The 23,563-nt window shown below is 49.3% G+C and overlaps 1 protein-coding gene across 1 annotated transcript; it reads left to right on the top strand.

Annotated features, from left to right (window-relative positions):
- The first annotated feature begins 1,350 nt into the window (after window positions 1-1,350).
- On the top strand, window positions 1,351-17,736 carry Sdhb (succinate dehydrogenase complex iron sulfur subunit B). The gene is made up of 8 exons (XM_052717404.1): window positions 1,351-1,511; window positions 8,382-8,515; window positions 9,895-9,980; window positions 11,328-11,464; window positions 12,082-12,198; window positions 14,771-14,872; window positions 15,928-16,050; window positions 17,558-17,736. The coding sequence occupies exons 1-8, from the start codon at window positions 1,440-1,442 to the stop codon at window positions 17,633-17,635; spliced, it is 849 nt and encodes a 282-aa protein (XP_052573364.1). The 5' UTR covers window positions 1,351-1,439; the 3' UTR covers window positions 17,636-17,736.
- Window positions 17,737-23,563: the final 5,827 nt, after the last annotated feature.

The raw sequence follows: 23,563 nt of genomic DNA, 5'->3' as shown, positions 1-23,563 counted from the left end.
TGGAATCTTAAATCAGCTGGTCCAGCCTCCTACTGATTCAGGCCAGGACACTATAAGTCAGAGGTGGAGGACTTGTTCAAGGTCACATGCTCTTAAGGGGAGCAGCTAAGGTAACCTCCTGGGGCTCAGACCTCAAACACCCCCTTTAATGAGGCCACCTGGCAGAGAAGCCAGGTTCAGGTAAAGGTCTCAGAAACTTGGCCCCATCTGCCATTCCTTCTGTCATTTTAACTTCTCCAGTGGCATCTAAATGAGCCGGAGTGAGGAAACCAAAGACTATAAACAGTGCTCTTCCTCTGCCAAAAGGGAGCAGAGAGACATGAAATCATTCCTTCTGGAACCAGGGGACCAGCAAAGTCACTGGGTGCCTGAAGAGATCAAGTGATCTGGGACACTAAGATCACACCTGCCCAAGGTAGTCAAATCCCGAGTCAGAGAGACTCTGAAAGAATCCATAAAAGGTGCTAGAAAAAACAGTTCCGATGACCAAAGGAAACTTAAAGAACAAACTCTGGGGGTACAGCTCAGCTGGTAGTGTGCTCCTCTAGCATGCCCAACAGGCATGGTGGCACACATCTGTAACGCCAACTCTCAGTAGTTCTTTAGCAGCAGGAAGATCTGAAGTTCAAGGTCATTCTCCTTAGTGGACCCCGGAGGCCACATCACCCATCTTTCCTACTGTCTTTTTCCCACTCGCCCATCGCCGCTGTTATAGAGGAATCAGGTGAGTGTCTGGCTCACTCACCACCCATCCCAGAGCCTGGCCGCAGCCACACAGCTGGTGCCCCTTACTTTCTGATTGCTTTGGTTCGGGATTTGTGTTTTGAGGCACGGTCTCATGCATCCCAGACTGGCCTCCACCTCACTAAGTAGCCAAAGATAACCTTGATGTTCCTCCTGCCTCCACTTGCCATTTGCTAAGATCCCCATCATGCGGGTTATGTACTTATTTATGGATAAATGGATGAGTGACACCTTTGTCAGTCATCTTTATGATCGCCTCAATCACTCACCAACTGTCCCAGTCAGCTAGGGGATGAAGAGGTCACTAGATACAGCAAAAAAAAATGATCAGACAAGAGTCAGAGGATGATTGACAGACACCCTTGCAAGTGGAGAGGGGTTTAAATAACGGCCGGGAGCAAAATGGGAAGGCTCCGCCCCTCCCAGTCCTTGCTCCGCCCCTCTAGGCCATCCTCCTTCCCGCCCCTCGGACTCCAGAGGTCACCCTGGGAACACAGGAGGCCCAGCGGACATGCGCCCTGCTGGCCGCTACTGCGCAGGCGCGCTTTCCGCCCGCTGGCTCGGGACACCGGAAGCCGGTTCCCATTCGTTGGCTCTGAGGTGGCTAGCGGACCTCGAAGTGAGATGCGGGCTTCCACCGCGGTGTTCGACGGGATGCCGGAGGGTAAGGGGCGGGGCTGACGTCAGGAGCCAAGATGGCGGCCGCGGTCGGGGTCTCCTTGAGGCGCGGCTTCCCGGCTACCGCTCTGGTCAGAGTCGGCCTGCAGGTGAGCCCCGGGGCCGTGGTTCAGTGGGAAGCCGTGCCCGTCACCGAGGCTGCCGGAGTGGAGAGGCCGCGGAGAGGCGGAGGGAGCCCGGGTCCAGGCCTCAGGGGAGGACGTCTCACCTGCGCCCTGGCCCGGAGCATCCTGTCCGCTGGCGGTCCCGCGCCTCGCCACAGCCGGCGAGTCGCGGCCGGGCGGAGGTTGGAAAAGATCAGCGGAAAGACAGAGGTCAGGGAGGGCAGGCGAATTGTTCAAGGTCACAGGACAAGCTTCAAATCCAGATATGCAGCCCTGTGTGAAAGGAGGGCCGGCGGGATGCCTGGGGTGGGACCCGGGAGGCCAGGTCGCCACCTCCAGGGGAGACTGATCTGGGTCGGTAAAGTCGGGGAGCAATGCCCCTGACCCTCAGGGGAAGGAGAGGTGGAAGAAACGACCGAGCCCTGGAAAGATGCGGACCCCGGCCTGTGGAAGGCTGCAGGCAAGACCCGGTTCCCTAAAGCGTGTTTATTCAAGGGTGTGTAGCGGCACTGATCTCACACCGTTGGCATGGGATGGCACAGGCACAGCCTGGGGCTGCTTCTGTTTATACTACCGTGGTAGCTGTCATCGGGCTCCCCACACGCCCTGCGTCCTCGGGGAGCAGCGCACTGCAGGTGTGCTTTCTCAATGGGAGCATTCAGAAAGGCGAGAGAGATGTCCTCTGCTTACTTAAGGGACTAAAGATTGCAAATCCTGTTCAGTCTGTTGGCTCTTCTGGGCTCCTGGACAGCCCTTTAAAGCTGGACAGCAGGAACTCTGACCTCCTTAGAGATTTGAAAACTTAGTCTCTCCATCAGCCCCCATTTTAAAAAAACTTATCCTGGGTAGCTTTTTTTAAAGATTATTTTTTATTTATTTATGTGTATGAGTGCTTGTTTGTATGTATGTAGGGGCACCATGTGCTTATCTGGTGTCCAGGGAGATCAGAAGAGGACGCTAGATTCCCTGGAACTGGGGTTTACAGGTGGTTATGAGATTTCTTGTGAGTGCTGGGAACTGAACCCTGCTCCTCTCCAAACTGCTAAGACATATCTCCAGCCTTGTTGTTTTTGTTTTGTTTTGTTTTTGGACAAGGTCTCTAAGCAGCCTTGGCTGCCCTGCAGCTCCTGGAACTCAATGATCCCCCTGCCTCAGCCTCCCACATGCTGGGATTAAAGGTGTGTGCCACCACACCTGGCCCTGCAACAGATCCCGGCCTGTGGTAGGTATATAGAAATATTAGTTCCTTTTCTTGACTTGATCTCTCTCATCTCAAGTGGCTGCAGGACACAGTCCACACTCTGACCATCTCTTAATCCAGCTCTCTCTAACCTGCCAGATATGAACCTAACAAAGCATTCACTCTGCATTTCTCTTTGTTTGTTTGTTTGTTTTGAGATAGCATTTCTCTGTGTAGCCCTGGCTCTCCTGGAATTCTGTAGACCAGGCTGGCCTTGAACTCAGAGATCCACCTGCCTCTGCCTCTCAAGTGCTAGGATTCAAGGTATGCACCACCACTGCCCACCTGTGCATCTCTTTCTGAATAGGAAGGGTACAGCATCAGATGCACTTACACTCATCTGTCATCCCAGCACTCAGGAGGCTGAGGCATCAAGATTAGGAGTTTAGGCCGGGCGGTGGTGGCGCACGCCTTTAATCCCAGCACTCGGGAGGCAGAGCCAGGCGGATCTCTGTGAGTTCAAGGCCAGCCTGGGCTACCAAGTGAGTTCCAGGAAAAGGCACAAAGCTACACAGAGAAACCCTGTCTCGAAAAACCAAAAAAAAAAAAAGATTAGGAGTTTAAGGACATCCTCAGCTGTATATGCAAGGCCAACCTGGGCTAATTGGGACCCTGTCTCAAAGAACAGTAAAAAAGTGCCTACGAGAGCCTCGGGCTGATGTCCTGAGTATTCAGTTAATGATATTTTTGTTGTTGAGAATTTCATACATGAATACTGTATTTACATCATTTCCACCCCTCCCTCTCCTCCCATGTTCCCCCTCTCCCTCTCAAATTCATGACTTTAGTTATCATTGCTAAGTATATACATATACACATACATAATCTCTTGAGTCCATTTAGTGCTGCTTATACATACATGCGTTTAGTGTTGGCAGCATGGGATTGGATGCATAATGATAGCACGAGTTCACATGCCAGCATGAATGGGGGAAATTTCACAAGGCCCCACCTCTAATTGAAGAGCTACAGGCAATCCATGGCTGCTGAGAAGGGGTGCATCAGCTTTCTCGAGGAAGGAGCTTCCTGATAGGTTTCCCAGTTAATGATTCTCAGTGACCCTGTTCATCAGCCTCTTTCCATGTTGCTGACGCAGCCGTTAAGTTGTAAGAGCCCCACCACTGTGAGTGAGTTCTAAGGCCCACACTGGGCTTCCTAGAATGAACTGTAGAAAAGGGTCATGTTAGGCTTTCAGGAGAGATCTTTGCCCACCTTCCCCAGGGCAGTAAGAGTGAGAGAGGCATCCTCCCTGTGGGAAGGTGTATTTGTATTCCCAAGAACCCCGTAATGAACTTGCTGTGTTGCTGTGGGCTGTAGGTTCGGGTTCTGAACCTCCTGTGCATGGTCTGCACCCGTGGACTGCAGTTCTGCCTAAGAATGTTTACTTGTGATAGGTTAACTGTTAATAGCACTCCTTATTTCTTCATCTGGACTGTGGACTCTAGAAGGGCAAAGCTGCCTTTTACAGCTGTGCCTCTCTGCTCCTGGGACTGGCAAGGCTTAGAGTGCCCATCTGCCAGTCAGAATCATCTGAGGCCTGAAAATGGTGCCAATGTTGAAAGGCAGAGATCATTTCCTGAACTTTGCCAGGATTTTGTCTTGCTCCTTGTGAAAGAGGTGTCAATCCCACCCTCCCCTTTGCAAAGGAAGAAGTGGGGTTGGATTGGCTAACTAATTCTCTGAAGAACACACAGCGTGAAGGTGACAGGGCTTGGGTCTGTCTGAAACAGCCACTGATAGATTTCAGATACAAGCCTCAGGTTTGACTTCATGCAGCCCTCTTGGCCTTCCTGCCTTGGCCCGCCTTCCCTCCTGTGGCTGTGTAATTTGTCTAGTTTCAGGCCTGCCCCTAAGTATGCTAGAGGAATAACAACAGCCCTTCAGTGTGCCTGGAATTCTCCCTTCTCTCCTATGTCTGTCCAATTATTCATTACCTTGCCATAGTCATGGCCGTGAAGTTCATCTCCTCCAAGATTGTCTAGAAACATTCTTCCTGCATTGCATGCACACTCACTAGAGGCACAGATTGAGGTGCAGATGTGTCCGCAGTCCTCTTGCATGGCGGACTTGTACCATAGGTTGCTTTGGCCCACCTCCCTGTCCGTACAGTCTTCTTTAAAAGTAAGGTGGAGTAAAGGTGGAGTTTATTAGGAAAAGCTCTAAGAGCCGAGGAGATGATTCGCTGGGTAAAAATACTTGTTGCTCAGGCCTGCTGACCTGAGTCCGTCCCCAGAATTCACGTGAAGGCGGAAAGAGGGAACTTACTGCATAGAGCATTCCTGACCGCCACGCGAGAGTGCAACCTCACCACTGACATCATGCACACAGTCATAATAAACGAAAGTTTTTTTTGTTTTTTTTTTAAGTTTTAATACAGATTTAAGCACAGACATTAGGGGAGAAAAAGACTTAAAAAAGCAAGCACCCTTGAGTGGACACAGGCTTCTCAAGAGTCACCCAAATTCTCCTTCCTATTACTGGGGGTTCAGGGTGGGGCTAGCAAGATACCTCTGGCCAGCACATCACATGTGCTGATGTCCATCCTGTTCTTTCTCTCTTGTCCACCAAGACCCTCTGGTAATCCTTCCCTCACTGGTCCATAGTTGGTTTGTCCTCTGTCAACATCATCATGCTCAACATACAAGCATGTGTAATTTATCCTGTCTTTCTGAAAACCACAACTCCAGGACTAGAGGGATGGCTTAGCTCTCAAAAACATTTGCAAAGTCCCCAGCATGCATGTTCTGTCATGCAAAGCCACCTGTCACTCACAGCCACCTGTAATTCTAGCTTTGGCAGATCCAATGCCCTCTTCTGGCCTTCACAGGCACCTGCACACTTGTGGCATATACTCAGACACACGCTGCATACACATGAATAAAAATAAAATAGGCTAGCATGGTGGTGTACACCTTTAGTCTCAGCACTCAGAAGACAGAGTTGGTCAGATCTCTGTAAGTTCAAAGCCAGCCTGGTCTACTAGCAAGTTCCAGGACAGCCAGGTCTACATGTGAGACCCTGTCTCGCAACAGGATTCTAGCTGATTCCTAGCTATGGGTGTTGGCACACTTGGAAGGTGGAGGCTGGAGGACCAGGGGTTTAAGGTCATTCTTGGCTACATAGTAAATTTGAGGCCCTCCTGGCTATGTGAAGCCTTGTCTCAGAAGTTCAAGGTCATCTTTGGCTATATAGTGTGTTCAAGGCCACATGAAAACCTGTCTCTAAAACTAAAGGGGTCAGGGAGATGGCTCACCAGGTAAGAACACTTACTTTATAAGCCTTATGACCTAAGTTCAGCTCCCTAGAACCCAAGTAAAAGCTGGGCATGATGGTGTGTGTCTGTATCAACCCCCAGCACCACATACACCAGGCACTGTGGGGCATGCCTGCAGTCCCAACATGGGGAGTGGATCTGAGTTAAGGGTCATCCTCCCTGTGTTTTCAGCCAGCAAGGGAGACATGAGGCTCTGTCTCAAGTGGCAGAGATTTCATTTTGCCATGGTGTAGTAGAGTCGTCACAGAGCAGAGCTTGTTTGTTAAGATTGATTGATTTATTATGTACAGAGTTTTGCTTACAATGTATGCCTGCATGCCAGAAGAGGGCACCAGATCTCATTATAGATGGTTGTGAGACACCATGTGGTTGCTGGGAATTGAACGCAGGACCTCTGGAAGAACAGCCAGTGCTCTTAACCACTGAGCCATCTCTCTAGTCCCGTGTTCAAACATCCTTTTATCTTGTTTTCCTCATCAGGTTTCCTTTTTTTTAGTATGAGTTTTCCCTAGTTTTAGGAGGGCTGCTGCTGCTGCTTCCTCCTCCTCCTCCTCCTCCTCCTCCTCCTTCTCCTTCCTTCCTTCCTTCCTTCCTTCCTTCCTTCTCCTTCTCCTTCTCTTCCTTCTCCTCCTCCTCCTCCTCCTCCTCCTCCTCCTCCTCCTCCTCCTTCTCCTCCTCCTCTTCTTCTTCTTCTTTTTGGTTTTTCCAGACAAGGTTTCTCTGTGTAGCCCTGGCTGTCCTGGAACTCCCTCTGTAAACCAGGCTGGCCTCAAACTCACAGAGATCTGCCTGCCTCCTCCTGAGTGCTGGCATTAAAGGAATGCACCACCACCACCTCAGCTATCATGTTGGGGTTTAAAAATATATATTTATTATTATTATTATGTTTGTATGGTGAAGGAGGTGGCACGTGCCACAGTGTGGATATGGAGATGAGGGATAATGTCGTAGTCCGTATCTCCTCCACCTTTACATGCTTCCAGGGAAGGAACACAAGCTTTCAGGCTTGCCCTTGGACCTTGAGCCTTCTCACTGGCTATAGCATCTTGTTTGGGTAACTGAATAGCTTTCTGACTGGTTTCTTCAGATCTCATAATAATTCTCCCTTTTAACTGTTACCTATGTACATCCACAACACAACATTATGTCACCACTATGATTTCCAAGTTGTGTTGGCTGGTGGTTGTGGCACATACCTCTAATCCCCACCTTTAGAAGGCTGAGGCAGGAAGATAGAAAAGTTTGACTCTGGCTTGGACTGCATGTGAGACCGTGTCTCATGAAGTTTCACTGCATTCCATGTTCTCAGATTAAATGAACCCACCTAAGTGTGATCAGGTCTGTAGGCAATTTTTCTTTGGACCACTAGCTCACAAATAATGACATGGAGACTTACTATTAATTATAAAAGATTGGCCAATAGCTTAGGCTTGTTACTAACTGGTTCTTACCACTTAGATTAGCCCATTTTTATTAATACACTTTTTGTCTCCTGGCTTTATTACCTTTATTACAGTACTGTCCATGTTTCCACTCAGTCTGGCTGGTAACTCTGTCTTTCTTCTTCCCAGAGCGCTCTCTGTCCAGAAGTCCCTTCTATGCCTCCTACCCAGCAATTGGCCATTTAGCTCTTTATTAAACCAATCACAGTGGCACATCTTCACACAGTGTAAAAGGAATATTCCACAGCACAGGTCCTCACAGCAGCCATGTCCCCATCTTTGCTCTAGCCTCCTGCAGCCTGTCAGACTGTGACTCACAGATACTCTGTCCCCTGCACACCCTCACAGGTGTTGTTCCCTCAATCTCCTAAGGCTCAGCTTAAACCCCAGTCAGGGCATCCTGTGACCACTTGCCTTCTCCAGATGCTGGCTTCACCTCCTCAGGGTCACTCTGTGTACTTTTTCATGCATATTTTGTCTGTCGCTACAAAATAAGTTCTACGAAAACAAAGGTTTGGGGCTGGAGAGATGGCTCAGCAATTAAGAGTACTGATTGCTCTTCCAAAGGTCCTGAGTTCAATACCCAGCAACCACAATGAGATCTGGTGCCCTCTTCTGGCTTGCAGCCATATATGCAGGCAGAACATTGTATACATAATAAATAAATCTTTAAAAAAAAAAGAAAAGAAAAGAAAGGTTTGTTTTACTGGGTGCTTTGTAGCTATGTCCTAGGACCATAGCTGGCGTATCATGGGTTCTTAATATCTGTTGGTGTTGGTGACTGCACCTTCCAAGGAAGCTGTATATCAGCTTATTTTACCCAGTAACACATTTATCATGCCAGCTAAGTGGAAAGAAGTATCTTACATTTTTTAATGTTTTTCTTTTTCCTTTTCAAGTTTCAGGCCTGCCGAGGGGCACAGACAGCTGCTGCTGCAGCTCCCCGAATCAAAAAATTTGCCATTTACCGATGGGACCCAGACAAGACTGGAGATAAACCTCGAATGCAGACTTACGAAGTTGATCTGAATAAGTAAGTGTCTGCCAGCCAGGTGCTTGGTAAGGAGAGGGCTGGGAGGATGTGCTTGGTTCATGGTTAGTTCTGCTTTGTGGTGCGAGGGACTGAACCCAGGGACTCTTGACCACTGAGCTATGCCCCTCTCTAAAGGAGAGCTCATAATTTGATGTGGGGATATAGTTTTCAGGTCTTAAAAGGCATAAAAGCCTGATTCTCTAATGTTTTGAAATCTGTCTTCTGTTTTTAAAGTCAGGTATATGTCTAGTTGAGAAAGATAACAGAAATCAGACACTGAAAAATTCCTTCCTTGTGTTCTCCCCCAATTTCTTTCTTTCTTTTTTCCCTTTTCTTTTTTCTTTTGAGACAGTCTGTAGCCCAGGCTGGTCTTGAACTCACTGTATAGCTGAGGAAGACCTCAAACTTCTGATCTTCCTCCCCTATACCTCCCAAATTCTGGGATTATAGGTGTGAGTTGCTGGAGATTGAACCCATAGCTTCATGCATGCTGTAGAAGCACTCTGCCAACTGAGCTACATCCTCAGCCCCAAATCACACTCACAGGGAACTGTTTTAATAAGGAAAAAATAAATAAAAATATTGCCAGATAATTAGAAGATAAGTTTTGCAAATCAAAACTCAGTAAGCCAGGCATGGTGGTGCACACCTTTAATCCTAGCACTCAAGAGACAAAGGCAGTAGATCTGTGAGTTTGAGGCCAGCCTGGTCTACATGAGTCACAGGATAGCCAGTGCTGCATAGTGGGACTCTGTCTCAAGTAGATAGATAGATAGATAGATAGATAGATAGATAGATAGATAGATAGATAGATAGAAAGAAGACCCTGTCTCTAGATAGACAACAAAACAAATAAAAAACCCTACCTCCGTAGCAACATGTGGCTAAAAATATAGAATTTTTAAAAAGTAAGTCATTACTGAGTTTCCTTCCAGTAATGATAGAATAAGCTTTCTTTCTTTGTTTTTTTTTTGTTGTTGTTGTTGTTTTGTTTTGTTTTGTTTTTTTTAAGATTTATTTATTTATTATGTATACAGTGCTCTGTCGGCATGGCCAGAAGAGGGCACCAGATCTCATAGGTAGTTGTGAACCACCATGTGGTTGCTAGGAATTGAACTCAGAACCTGGATCTCGCTCTGTAGACCAGGCTGGCCTCGAATTCACAGAGATCTGCTTGGCTCTGCCTCCCGAGTGCTGGGAGTAAAGGCGTGTGCCTCCACCGCCTGGCTGTAGTTAAACTTTTAAGCAAGTAAAAAATAAAACCATAGGAAAAAAAAAACCTGGTGCTGATGGACCATGCATCCAGGTGTCCTGATCATTGTACAGTAGTGAAGCAAGGATGCTGACCTTCGTGAATGCAGCTGAGTCCTCTCTATCAGGTGTGGACCTATGGTGTTGGATGCTTTAATCAAGATTAAGAATGAAATTGATTCCACTTTGACCTTCCGAAGATCATGCAGAGAAGGTGAGCGTGCTTTCATTGTCACTAGACCTCGGCTGGGGTTCTGACTCCGGAGAGTTTGGCTGCCACTGATGGGGACACCCTGCAGGCAGCTGCAGCACTGCTGGGTGACCTTGCTGCTGAGACTAATACAGCTTTAGGGATTGCCCTGATTGGACAAGAGAATAAAGGGTAGATACAGATACGTTCAGCAAAGCTGTACATCACCTTCTTTTTCTTGGGAAATGGCTTCCAAAGGTTGAACTGTGATGCAAGTTCTGATTTCCCCTGGGTGCTTTGTCTCGAGGTTCCTCTGTCTCGTGGTTCCGGTTAGCTGCCCTGAAGACAGGCTAGCTGGCATTTGCAGTATGAGCTCTTTGTGTGGCAAGAGGTAGGAGTTTCTTGCTGAGACCTATCCAGACTCGCACTTGTCACGGGCTGATGTGCTGGTGCTGAGCTGTTGCGACAATGAAGAGACAACTTCCTAGTCTGACAGCTATGTATTTATTCTGTGTATCTGAAAATACGGATCCGAGGGTGGCAGAGGCAGGAAAATCTCTGAGTCTTAAGGCCAGCCCTGTGTACATGTCGAGTTCAGAACCAGCCAAGGCTACATAGTGAGACCCTATCTCAAAAAAGAGAAAGAGAAAAGCCGGACAGTGGTGGCTCATGCTTTTAATCCCAGCACTCTGGAAGCAGAGGCAGATGAATCTCTGTGAGTTCAAGACCAGCCTGGTCTACAGAGGGAGTTCTAGGACACCCAGAGCTAAAGCTACACAGAGAAACCCTGTCTTAGAAAAGGGGTGGGGGGGAGAGTAATTGCTAGCAATTGCAACAAAAGTAAAAATGTTTTCAAATATGATTTTTAAGTAAAAATAAATTTAATAATAATAACAATTTTTAAAAAATCTCAAAAGGCAAAAATTACATGGTGCCTTGAAGCCTGGCTGGCCCTTGTGGCCCTGAAGCCCATCTGTGAGCCAGAACTGTTGTGTCTTCATGTAAGGTGGGTAGGTGACTACATGGCCTTAATATGCAGCAGGGGAAATGGGCCCGTGTAATTAGGGACTCTGAAAGGACCTGGAGTGAGCTGGAAACCAGAAGTCAGCCACAGGGGCAGTCTCCATGTCTGTGCTAGCTGCTCACCAGCCTTGGGAACCTGGGATAATCAAAGATGGAAGAAGCCGCTCGGAGCTCCAAGGAACTGAGGGTTTAGCTTAATGGGTAGAGTGCTTGCCTGGGTCAAGTTTGAAGTCTAGGCAGGAAAGAGAACAGAGAAAAGACATATCCTATTAGCGCAACTACCAATAGTGGTCAGCATGGCCCAGAAGAAATGACTGGAAGCCTGAGGTCACCTGGTGTCTCCCTCAGGGATCTGTGGCTCTTGTGCCATGAACATCAACGGAGGGAACACTCTGGCGTGCACTCGTAGGATCGACACGAACCTCAGCAAAGTCTCAAAAATTTACCCTCTTCCACATATGTATGTGATCAAGGATCTAGTCCCTGTGAGTGTCTGCGACTCTCCCGCCTACTGAAGGGGGTGTGCAAGTCTGTCCTGCAGGGGTGGTGTGAGTGTGCCCCGGGCCCTGCCCTCTCTTCTCCGGGTGTCCACAGCCACTGTGGTAGACAGTACCAGTCAGACACTTGCTGTGTTCGTGGCAAGGAGAATTCTACGTATCCCCAGAGACATTAGGAGACCCCCTTCCCAGGGCCACCCCAGTGCCTGGAAATCACTCCTTCTGAAGCTCAGATGGTGGGGTTTGTTTGGAGATAGGGTTAGAATTCCAGAGTTGGGATAGCCCAGAAATGAAGGGTTTGGCCTTACCTACGGAGAGTTTGTGTGGTGGGAAAGCAGCAGGAGTGTGCTTGCTGAGTCTCCTCCCTCTGCTGGCCTCCCTAACTTGGAGCAGCAGGAGAAAGGACTGTAGTTGCCATGTCTTCAGCTGGTGTGGCTAACACTGGCCATGTCCCCTTCCAGAACCTTTGTCTGGACCTTTGAGAGTTTGGTTTCTGGTTGCCGTGGGGAGGGAAAGTGTGCGGTGTCTGTGAACTAATAGCAAGCTGAAGCTGAAGGCCCTGGTGGAAGCTGACCTCTCTCCTGTTACCCTCTCCTTTCCCTCAGGATCTGAATAACTTCTACGCACAGTACAAATCCATTGAGCCCTATCTGAAGAAGAAGGATGAGTCCCAGGAGGGCAAGCAGCAGTATCTGCAGTCCATCGAGGACCGGGAGAAGCTGGTCATTACTTAAACTACTGTCATGGTTGGCGAGGGTGCTTTCCGGAAGTCAGGAGAGCAGTAGGGTGATGCAGAACATTTCATGTTCTGAAAAAAACTGGGAAATATCTGACCCAGAAAAAAAAAGTTACCAGGCTGTGGGTAGAGCTCAGTGGCAGAGTGCTTATCTAGTGTGCTCAGGGTCCTGCAGTCCACCCCAGTGCTGGAGAGGAAGGGAAAAGAGCAGCTGACCCAAGGGTTGGACACTCTCCACTCGGAACCAGGTAGTCAGTGTACGCCTGTGAAGGCCCAAGGCGGACCAAGGAGCTGGCACAGCTGAGTGCTGCCTACCTTCAGGGCAGGCGATTATCCTGCTGCCTGAAGAGACAGTATTTAAGATGCCTGGTCTGTAAAAGCTGGTGCCTAAAACCGAGCTGCTCTCACAGGGGATGGGAGGTTAACAACATGCGTGCATGCTGGCCATTCAGTCTCACCACCACTACTTCAGACAGAGGGTAGAAGGTTGGGGGTTTGTCTGTGGCAGTGCAGTAGCGGGGGCAGGGTTGAAGTGGGGCCTTGCTGTTTGTTCCTAACCGTGTTGTGTTTGATTGGTGTGGTTGGTACTGACCTCCTGGAGTTCGTGAGTCCAGGCTACAGATTTTTTTTTCTTTTGAGGCAGGGCTATATCACAGGCTGATCGGCCTGCCTCCACCTCCCATGTGCACTGCTGGGGCTCCATCCCAGGGCTTTGTGCTTGTGGAACAAGCACTCTGCCAACCGAGCCCCAACCCAGTCCCGGGCTACAGACCCTTAAGTGGAGGATTCAGCATCAAGCTTTCCATCTCCTCCCCTCTCTGAGAAGTCCTCTGATTGGCCCACAGACTGTCTAGTGCACCAAGCACACTTTAATTACCTCCTTCCTTTCTGGGCCCCTAGACTCCCTCGTGCTGGATATTTTACCAATGTCAGTGTGTGAGTGCCTAATGAATTCCCTTATCTATTCCTCTTACCCATAAAACACTGAAGTCACAGAGAGCATGCTGGTCCATCATAGAAACAGTCAGTTAGTGATGCTACAAGTCCAAAGCATCCTACAGCTGAGAGTGTTCATGGGGACAGCACTCTGCTCCTCACCATCTCTGCTTCCCACATAGTCTTGCACATCCCAGTCCAGACTGGGCATGCTTGCCTCGCAGCTGGAGAGCATTGCCTTGAGGTAGCTTTACTAGGAAGTGAAGGCCTCTGAACATACATTCCCATAATAAAGGTGTCCTTATTTAAATACCTACATGGACCAGGCATGGTGATTCATGCCTATAATCCTAGCACTTGGGAGGCTGAGCCAGGAAGATTCTCAGGAGTTCAAGGCCAGCCTGGGCTACATAGTAAGTTCCAGGCCAGCCCAGGCTACAGTCTCAAAAATAAATATATACACACATGTATGCACATACCAGCATGAAGCCAGGGCTATAACTTTGTGGTAAGGGTCTTGCCTAGTTTACACAGGCCCAGAATTCTAACTCCAGCACCACACAGAACATAATAAACATTTATGTAGCATTTGTTGGTTCCTTAAATTAATACGCTATTTAAAAAATAATTGAAAATACAGTGAACTACTTTTAATTTTTGCATTCATTTGGGGGTGGGGGTGGGTGGTGCTGGAGGTGAATCTCAGACTTCACACATGCAGAGTATGAGTTTGCTGCTGGGCCACTTCTACTACGTCAGGGTTCTACCACATGTGCTGTGAAGCCATCCCTCTGCTGTCGAATAATGACAGTGTATGTGACTCTTACCACAAACCCAGTCTAGACAGCCAGCTGTCTGCTTGGGTCGGGCTCACAGTGTCTGGATGGCCTGTCTACGCCAGCTGCCCCTGTGCAGACAGACCTCTCTGGTTGGCTGCTTATTACCAGAATCAGAAAGTAGACTTGTTAAGCACAGAGAGCAGCTTGAGGCTGTGTGGCATGTATAAGAACAGGATGCCAAGCCAGGTGATAATGGTGCACGCCCTTAATCCTCTGGAGGCAGCAGATCTCTGAGCTTGAGGCCAGCCTAGTCTACAGAGCAAGTTCCAGGACAGCCAGGGCTACATAGAGAAGCCCTGCCTTGAAAAAACAAACAAACAAAATAACCAGGATGCACTTGAGGCTCAGGTGCTCTAGTTAACCCCCTCCTACCCTCCCAGCAGTTCAAGGATCTGTATGCGAAATGTGGAGGGCAGCTTAGGATGCTACTGAGGCCCTATTGGAAACTTGCAGACTGCCCAGCTGGACAGACATTGGGGCAGACTGCCAAGGAACCTCAGTGACCTCTGCTCTGCAGACTGCACGCTGGTTGGGAACTTGAACTTGTTCATGGCTCTTTTAGGTCAGTGGGGGGTTATTGATTATCAAATCCACATGCACTATTGTTGGACTTAAGGGCCCTGGGCTCTGATCCAGCAGAGGTTTGCATTTCATTGCAAGGTCTTTTTTTTATGAATCTATTACACAGCCACAAACCACCCTTGGATTTCACCCAGAAAGCACACAGCTGGCCCTTTGTCGTGTGCTGGTACCTGGTCTCTGACTTCCTTTCTCTCCACACAGGATGGATTGTATGAATGCATCCTGTGTGCCTGCTGCAGCACCAGCTGCCCCAGCTACTGGTGGAATGGAGACAAGTACCTGGGGCCTGCAGTTCTCATGCAGGTGCGGTGCTCCCTAACTCAAGCAGCCAGAAGTGCAGAGGGATGGTGTCCAGTGACATGCAGTACATCCAGTACATCCCGTGCTTTGCTAGAATGGCTCTCAACAAATCTGAGGTTTCGTCTTGCTGCACCTTTGTAGCAAGGAGGACCACCCCAAAGGAAGGGACCTACTGTACAGCTGGTGTGAACTGGATCCCTGGGCTGCGGGCTGTATGGCGGGGAGAAGCGTCTTGAGGGACAGCTGCTCATTGGAGGGCAGAAAGGAAGCCTGCTTTTCAGATTTGTGGTCAGTGCTTTTCAGAGACTGTGAAGCAAGTCGAAAGACAACTTCGTGTTTCTCATTTTCCCATTAAAAAGGAAGTTAAAGGCTCTGACCACAGAGTAGGGTTGACCTTGCCGTGTGAGTCCGGTGCACTGTGCCTCTTGGTCCCCAGGATCTGAGTTGTTGGAAACCACACAGGTCTCAGTAACACAGCTGGAAGAGCTCCAGGGTCCTGCGGTAAACCATTGTGATTCGCCGATCTCAGGGCATGTGTTGATTGACAGAAAACAAACTGTCCATGATGTGTATGATCGCTCATTATACCTGTAATCCTCAGCCCTTGAGAGGTTGAAGCAGGAAGATTATGAGTTCAAGACCAGGCTGGGAGACTTAAAATAACAAACAAGCCAGGTGTGGTGGTGCATCTCTGTAAATCTAGCACTCAGGAGGCAGAGGCAGGCAGATCTCTGAGTTCCAGGCCAGCCAGGGCTATACAGTGAGACTCTGTCCCAAACTAAGCATCCATTTATTTAGTGGCAGGTTCTAGCACAGCCCACCCTCACTAATTAGAACCTGGAACCACAGAAAATGAGCTATGTCCAGTACCATGTCATTAAGCACCGAGGTACCAAGCACAGGGTAGATCAAAGACTCACGGACACAGAGTTAGGAAAGAGCTAGGAGCTTTCCTGCAAGATGGGCAAGAACTGCAGGACAACGGCAAGGCTCCTGCACTCCTGAGCCAAGCCTGTCCAGGCCAGCAGCTGACTCGCTGACCCACCCTGCTTTCCCAGGCCTACCGCTGGATGATCGACTCCAGAGATGAGTTCACAGAGGAACGCCTGGCCAAGCTGCAGGACCCCTTCTCTGTCTACCGCTGCCATACCATCATGAACTGCACACAGACATGCCCCAAGGTATGGGCAGGAGTAGCACGGTCACTTGAGATGGAGAGGGATGGACCCTGTTCTCTCATTTGGGGCTTGGAATGGCTCTTAGTCAGACTCCACCAGGCCCAAGAGGGCAGCAGGCCTTACTTGTAGATGACACAGGGATGTAGGGGCAAGAATGCCACCAGAACCCACAGGTGCCAGAAGCCAATGCTGCGGGAAACGGGTGGCCGTGGGAGCCACTGATCTGCTTTAGCCAGTGTGGCGGGTCTCTGTTCTGTAGAGCTGCTATAGGGCTCAGAGCTCCGGACTCCCTGGTCTCTCTCCTCATAAATGCTGTGCTTTCAGCCTCCCCTGCTTAGACCACATCACCTCCAGGTCTCACATTGCTTTTATTGTTGTTTTGTCTAACTTGTTTTGAGACAGGGTTTCTCTGTGTAGCCATGGCTGGCCTGGAACTCACTATATAAACCAGGCTGGCCTTGAACTCACAGAGATCTGCCTGCCTCTGCCTTCCAAATGCCGAGACTAAAGGTGTGTGCCACCACCCCTGGCTCTCATTCCTGAGAGGGAGCTCTTGGTCCAGCTCTGCCTCACAGCCCACTACAGTGGGTATGGCCACTTCTGATAGTGCCAAAGGTTGGCTGCCTTCTAATCTGGTGCCAATCGTGGACCTATGAGGTGTGACCCTGGCTGCCTTTCAAGCAGGGACTGGGCAGCAAGATAGAAAGCTGTGTAGCCATTTAATGGTTTAAAGATAATTCCAGCATGGAGTCGCATTGGACTCCAAGGGCCTAACCTCTCAGCAAGTTCTTGAGTCCTGCACAGGACAGGCTGTGGCTGCACAGGAGACGTGGCTCTGTCCCCTGAGCCTGGCGTTGACTCCAGCTCTGCAGTGTCCACACATGTCCGTCCTGCCTTTCTTTGCCACACCATCGGTGCCCTTCTCACCTGTGCTCTGTATGGCTGTGTGAAGAGCCTCTCCTGTCTTGGGTTATTTTCACTTTTCCCTTTTCTTTCCTCCGTGCTTTAGTTTCTGGGCTATTCTTGTAATGTGAGAGGCCCTTTGCCAACCTCAGATAAGTCTAATCTTGCCATGTACCTACCATTTTCCTCCCAGCTTTTACAAAACTGGCATTTACTAGGGTACTGATGAGTCCTGCAAAACAGATGTTACAGCTGTAGGTCCATGCTGCAGCCAGGGATGCTGGTATTGGCCAGACTCAAGATACATGTGTTCGCGGGGTAGTTTCTTACAGTGCTTTTGAGAGTGTGACACTGACAGCAGCAGTGGCGTCTGGTGAACACTGACCATGCCTGTGGTCCTAGAGGAGAATACTGCCCTGGGGGTCTGGAGCAGTCAGGGGATGCTCTCTGCCATGGCGTATTTGCCTGCTGGTGTGAACCATGCCAGGAGTCAGTTCAGCAGACTCCTGGAAGTGTCAGAACCCTGGGGCAGGGCTGCCCTTCCCGGGCTTGGCCGGCTCTGTTCCCTCCATCACACCTGGTACTGACGCTCTTTTCTTTCCTCCAGGGTCTGAATCCAGGGAAAGCCATTGCTGAGATCAAGAAGATGATGGCCACCTACAAGGAGAAGAGGGCCCTGGCTTAACCCTCTCCATACTGGATATGTTTGTCAGCTCCGACTTGAATCCCTTTGAGCACCGGATTCTCCAGGAAAGCAGCATGTATAATAAACATTTTATGAAATAAGTAGGCGGTACTCTGCATTATTAGCAAAAGCAGTCCTGTTCCTTTGCTTTGCTGCTGAGGACTGGGAAGGTGTCAGGGGAATCTTTGTCCTTGTAGAGGTGAGCAGGGCTCCAGACCTGAGCTCTGGTGAGGATTGAGGGGGACCAGGGCTGGGGCATGTACCCAGCATTGCACTCCCCTTGCCCTTCTGTAGAACAGGACTAGTAAACGCCTGCATCACCTGCCTGGTGTTCCCAGTCTCGGCAGCGTTAACTAGGGGCATTTGCAGTCTTCATGACTACACGCTGGTCAGTCTCTCCGCGCCATGGAGCAAAGTTTGAGATTCTTCCAGCACACAGCAGTGGCCCTGACCGGCTGCAAGCTGATTGGCTCCACAAATACCTCCAGAGACCTCGAACTGCAGACCTGAGTTCCCCACAGCAGCTGCCCTGGCCCTCCTGCATACCACACAGGTCTTACTATGCTGGGCAAACAATACAAAATAGATGGGAAGTACATCAGCAGAGGCAGGAGGATTATAAGTTTGAGGCCAACCTAGGCTACTTAGCAGGTTCCAGGCCAGCCTGAGCTGCATAGTGAGATCAGTCTAGGGAGGAAAATAGGAAGGAAAAGTGAAAGTCCTTCAAATTCCCCTTGTCTTGCACTCCCCTGAGTTTGTTTCCTCAATGTGCAACCTATCTAAAACTCCCCTTAAGGCAGTGTGTTAGCTTTCTTACTCCATGATCGGTGATGGTAATGGTAATTCTACCCAGTGTGTGGATGATCACATGTGTGTGGCATTCCACCCCAGCATTTGCAACCACTGAATAATAGATTTAACCATTCCTGTGTTAAATGTTACAGGGTGTCATTAGTTTTTGACTACATTTCTGCACTGAGCCCTAACAGACCAGACTAGAAATCAAAATGGAGTCACTCCTGTCAAAGTTCCACAACACCTACCAGATGTTTCTCTGACCTGACTAGGCCAGGGAGAAAGTGTTTAATTTTCCCAGAGAGAGCAGTTTCACTTGACACAATCATTGGTAATCCTGAAAGTCGTGATCAGCTGGTGTTCTCCAGGCAGCCACTTTCCATTGCTCTGTCTCCTGGGCCCGCCTTACAAGAACAGTAACCCTGACTGATCCAAGGAAAAGAGGTGTTAACTCCCAAAGGAACTACCGTTTGGCCTGCTGGTGCAGTTACTCTGTTTATGGAATGAAGCATCACTCGGTTCTAGAATCTAAAAGCCACCAGGCATGGCGGCCTGTGCATGCCAGCCCCTCACATAGGAGGAAGAGGCAGGATGACCTTGAGGTCTAGGCCAACCCTGACCCCAAATCAAAATAAAGGGCTGGAGTACAGCTCAGTGGTGGTACAGTTGCCTGGCATGTCCAGGCTCTGGGTCCCACCCTAACACTACAAAGGGAAAGGACATTCCAGGGCTACACTTTAAGCTGTAACTGGAGACTCTCAGCATCCCAGAAACAAAGGGTTTTTTATATCATGAGGCAGATTAGCTAAGAAAATGTCTGACACCCCAGAGAATGAGCCTTAGGGCGTTTCTGAGCTGGGTGTGGAGCACTCATCTGTGATCCTAGCCGTTAGAGGCAGAGTCTAGAGGATTATGAGTTCTATACTAGCCTGGGCTACGTAACTCTAGGACAGAGCCTGAGCAGCCAGAGACCCTGCTTTAAAAAAAGTGCTGATTGTGGTGGCACACACTTGTAATACCAGCACATGGGGTTAGAATTGAGTCCCAGGCCACCCTGGGCTCTGTGAGAGAGACCTTTTCTCAAAAAAAAAAAAAAAAAAAGGTATTTACGAAATGGGAGTGGGGGAGAGTAACAGTGTTAACGGACTTAGTGGCATACTGGGGCCGGAGGGAAGGGTTCAAGGCCAGTCTGGGTTACTTAGTTCAAGGTCAGCTCCAGCTACACAGTGAGACCCTGTCTTTAGGAGAAAGGGAGAGCCTGGTGGTGGTGGTGGTGGTGGTGGTGGTGGTGGTGGTGGTGGTGGTGGTGGTGGTGGCAGCACACGCCTTTAATCCCAGCACTCTGGAGACAGGGGCAGGCAGATCTTTGTGAATTCATGGTCAGCCTGGTCTACAGAGTGAGTTCCAGTACAACCAAAGCTACACAGAGGAACCCTGTCTCGAAAAAAATCAAATAATAATAATAAATAAGAGGAAGGGAGAGGGCTTTTGTATTCAGCAAGTGTGGGAGGTAAGGTAAAATGCACGTTTGTTTCTGGCCACCCATAAGCCAAGGCCACAAAGTAAAGAGAAACGTTGATTATTAGACACTTGGAGCATGTGCAAAGCCCTGGTCTGATCCCTAGCACTGCAAAAAATAAAAAATAAACAAATTTAGAGAAGAGGGTTTGCCCTCTCAGCATAGCACCCCAAGTGACAACTGAAATGTGAGGCCACTCCAAGGCCATTACTTGAGAGGTGGCAGGATAAACCTACTTGCCCTGTCTGTGGACAGAGATCAGTTCAACCCTAATGGCCCTCTCTCAGAGCCCGGAAGATCACATTCCTGAGGTTCATGGGTAATTGGACTTTGCTTCAGATATCTGGATCTGAAGGTGAGTTGTTCTCATGAATAGCTAAGTGGCACATAAGGATGAGCTATGTAGCCTGGCTGCTGCTAAGAGTTGAAATTCAAGGGTAAGGTGGCTCAAAAGGTAAAGAAAGATGCTTGGCGGTGGTGGTGGTGGTGGTGGTGATGGTGGCTGAGGTGGTGGTGGTGGTGGCGGCAGCGGCGGCAGCACTGGCAGTGGTCATGGTTTTAGACAGGGTCCTGCTTTTGCCTCCCCAGTCATGGGATTGATTACAAGTATACACCACCATGCCAAGTGATACTTTTCTTTGGTATATGTTTTAGTGTGTGTGTCTGTCTGTCTGTCTGTGTACATGCATGCACAGTGCCTGGGGAGGTCAGATATTAGCTAGATCCCCTGGAGCTGGATTTACTAGAGGTTGTGTGCAGCCCAATGCAGGTGCTGAGAACCAAACTTTAGCATTCTGCAAGGGCAGCAAACTGCTGAACCATCTTTCTAGAACCTTCTCTTGATATGTTGAGATGAGTCTGGCTGTGTAGCTCAGGCTGCCGTTGAATGAACAATACTCCAGCTTCAGGTTTCCAAGAGTTGAGATTATGTCCAGCCACAAAGATTGTCTGTTTGTTTGTTGTTGTTTGGTTTTTTGAGGCAGGGTTTCTCAGTATAACAGCTTTGGCTGTCCTGGAACTTGCTTTGTAGCCCAGGCTGGCAGGCTAGGCAGAGCTCTGCCTGCCTCTGCCTCCTTAGTGCTGGAACTAAAGATGTGCGCCACCACAGCCACCACCACCACCACCTCCACCCCGGCCCGGCAAGACTTTTAATTAAACTAAGTCCCAAGCAGGATTTTTGTCTTGTGTGTATCTATGAAACTTACAAAGCAATACTATGGAAAGCTTCAAGTTTCCTTGGAACTGGGCCACCCAGCTCTTCTCAGCTATCTTTGGGCAGTTGTTGACCATCCGTACCTCTCTTTTGCTATCTGTAAAATGGGAATGGATGGCCGGGCGGTGGTGGCATATGCCTTTAATCCCAGCACTCGGGAGGCAGAGGCAGGAGGATCTCTGTGAGTTCGAGGCCAGCCTGGTCTACAGAGTGAGTTCCAGGAAAGGCACAAAGCTACACAGAGAAACCCTGTCTCGAACCACCCCCCCAAAAAAATGAGAATGGATGGTATTGAGAATGTGACTGGGGTCTAAGAATAAACACCAAGGCATCTTGCTTTACAGTAGCACAGATACGCCGTACTCAGTGTAGCTGACTGGTCTGAAATATCCAGTCTGAACCATATATGGAACCCTGTCAACTCCGCCAAGACGTGGAAACCCCATGATGGACAATCAGCCATATTTCTCATGGGATTGATCACCTCAGAGTTTTGTTTTTAGTTTTGCTTTTTGTTTTCTTTGAGATAGACTCGTATCCCAAGCTGGCCTCCAACTCACTTAACGCAGCTGAGTGACCTTAGACTCCTGATCCTCTTGCCTGTCTCGTAAGTGGCAGGCGTGTACCACCACACCTGGTTTCTGCCGTGCTAAAGATCAAACTACCTGCTTATGCATGCTAAGCAAGCACTGTACCAACTGAGCTACATCAGGGTGTTGTTTTTTTGTTTTGTTTTGTTTGCAACAGGGTCTCGATATGTAGCCCAGGCTGGACTCAATTCTCCCACCTCAGCCTCCTGAGTGCTAGAATTACCAGTGACTGAGGCACCACGGCCTGACTTCAGATTTCTGTCTTTGTTTGCAAAGCTAAGCATGCCCTCCTCTCTCCCCCTTCACTGGCTGCTGAGGGTCCCAGGGACTCCCTTGTTCAGAGTCCCTCCAGGTCCTTCCCAATAAGACCAACTGCAAAAAGGTCACTTCACTGGATGTTTAGACAGCCATCGTCTCACTTTGGGGGTGTCACTAGTTGAGAAAACACCCCTTTGTTGCAAAAAAAAAAAAATCCATCGAAACTAAAGAAATCAAGAAGTGAGGCTGTGCTCTGGGGTAAACTGGTCAGTGTCGATGGTTTCTCAGACTTCTGCAATGTGAACCAGGCATGGGACATCCCCCATGAGGGCCCCAGATGGAAGCTGTTGAATCAGGCCTGGCCCATGTGACTGGAAACTTTAGCTGCAGTTATCTAGGAGGAGAGCCCTGCCCACAGGCTGCCAGTGAGGTCACACAGTTAAAGCCACTTCCCAACAGGTGACTCTGGCAGGTAAGCAGGAACTACCTCATCCTCTGTGGTTTAGAAGAGTGCATTCCCTGGCACTTGCCCCATCAAGGAGCTTGACTTTTTCCCAGAAAACTTGGAATGAAGCCTGAGTAGTGTCGTGTGGCTTCTCATGGTCTGGCAGACAACCTGCAAAGGTGGTCTGTCCCCACAGCCCCTAACCCTTCAAGACTTCTAACCCAGCTTGAGGGTCTCATGAATGTATCTGGACTCCAAGGAGAGGTTCAGAGAGGGAAAATGACTCTTATCCCAGCACTTGGGAAGACAGGGGCAGACGGATCTCTAGGAACCTGCTACATAGCTACATAGCTAGCCCTTGTCTCAATACATAAATCAAGAAATGTTCGAACAACTAGTCAGCAACTGATGCACCAGGTCTTTCTTTATTACAGGGCCTCTCTCCGCAAGGGCATCTGTGCCAGCCAGATCCAAACCTAAATCACCACCATCACCCAGGCTACCCAGGCATCCAGGTTCCCTGGAAATGTCACCTGCTGGGCATCAGGGGGTGAGGGTGGGAGAACACAGAGGCTCTGAGAGATCACACTGCTGGTCCCTACTAGCAATGTCACCTGCTAGTAAAGCCTCACCTGACCTAGTGAAGCCAGTCCTATGCCCCACATGGCCAACAGGAATGCCCCCCAACCTGCTCTACCAGCATCCTGCCCCAGCTCAGTAAATGGCTCCACTGTCCCCCAGCTGCTGGAGCCATACCTCTGGGCATGTCTGAGTCTCACATATCCACACCCACAAATCTGGTCAACAAGTCCTGCCTACACAGCCAGTGTTCACTGTCATAGCTCCCTCCTGTCCCCACAAAGGGAACCCCATCCCATCACAGCTCTGCACTCTTCCAGCACTTTCTGCCATCAGTTGTTTCGCTTGGCTGCCCTTGTGTTGATTTCCAGTAGTCCTAGGTGGATGGGGCCTGTTCCAGCTCCTGAACTCTCCTTGGCTCTCCATGAGTTCACAGGGACAAGTGGCTGATGCTGCAGGCCCAGGACTCTTCTGGCCCCAACTTTCCCTGGCTTACCCCTTGTCTCTGACACACCATTTACCTCTGTAA

The sequence above is a fragment of the Peromyscus californicus genome, unplaced genomic scaffold (assembly GCF_007827085.1).
Source record: "Peromyscus californicus insignis strain IS unplaced genomic scaffold, ASM782708v3 Scaffold_5__1_contigs__length_169319896, whole genome shotgun sequence".
In the NCBI taxonomy this organism is placed as follows: domain Eukaryota; kingdom Metazoa; phylum Chordata; class Mammalia; order Rodentia; family Cricetidae; genus Peromyscus; species Peromyscus californicus.
This window is presented reverse-complemented; position numbering and strand designations above follow the sequence as displayed.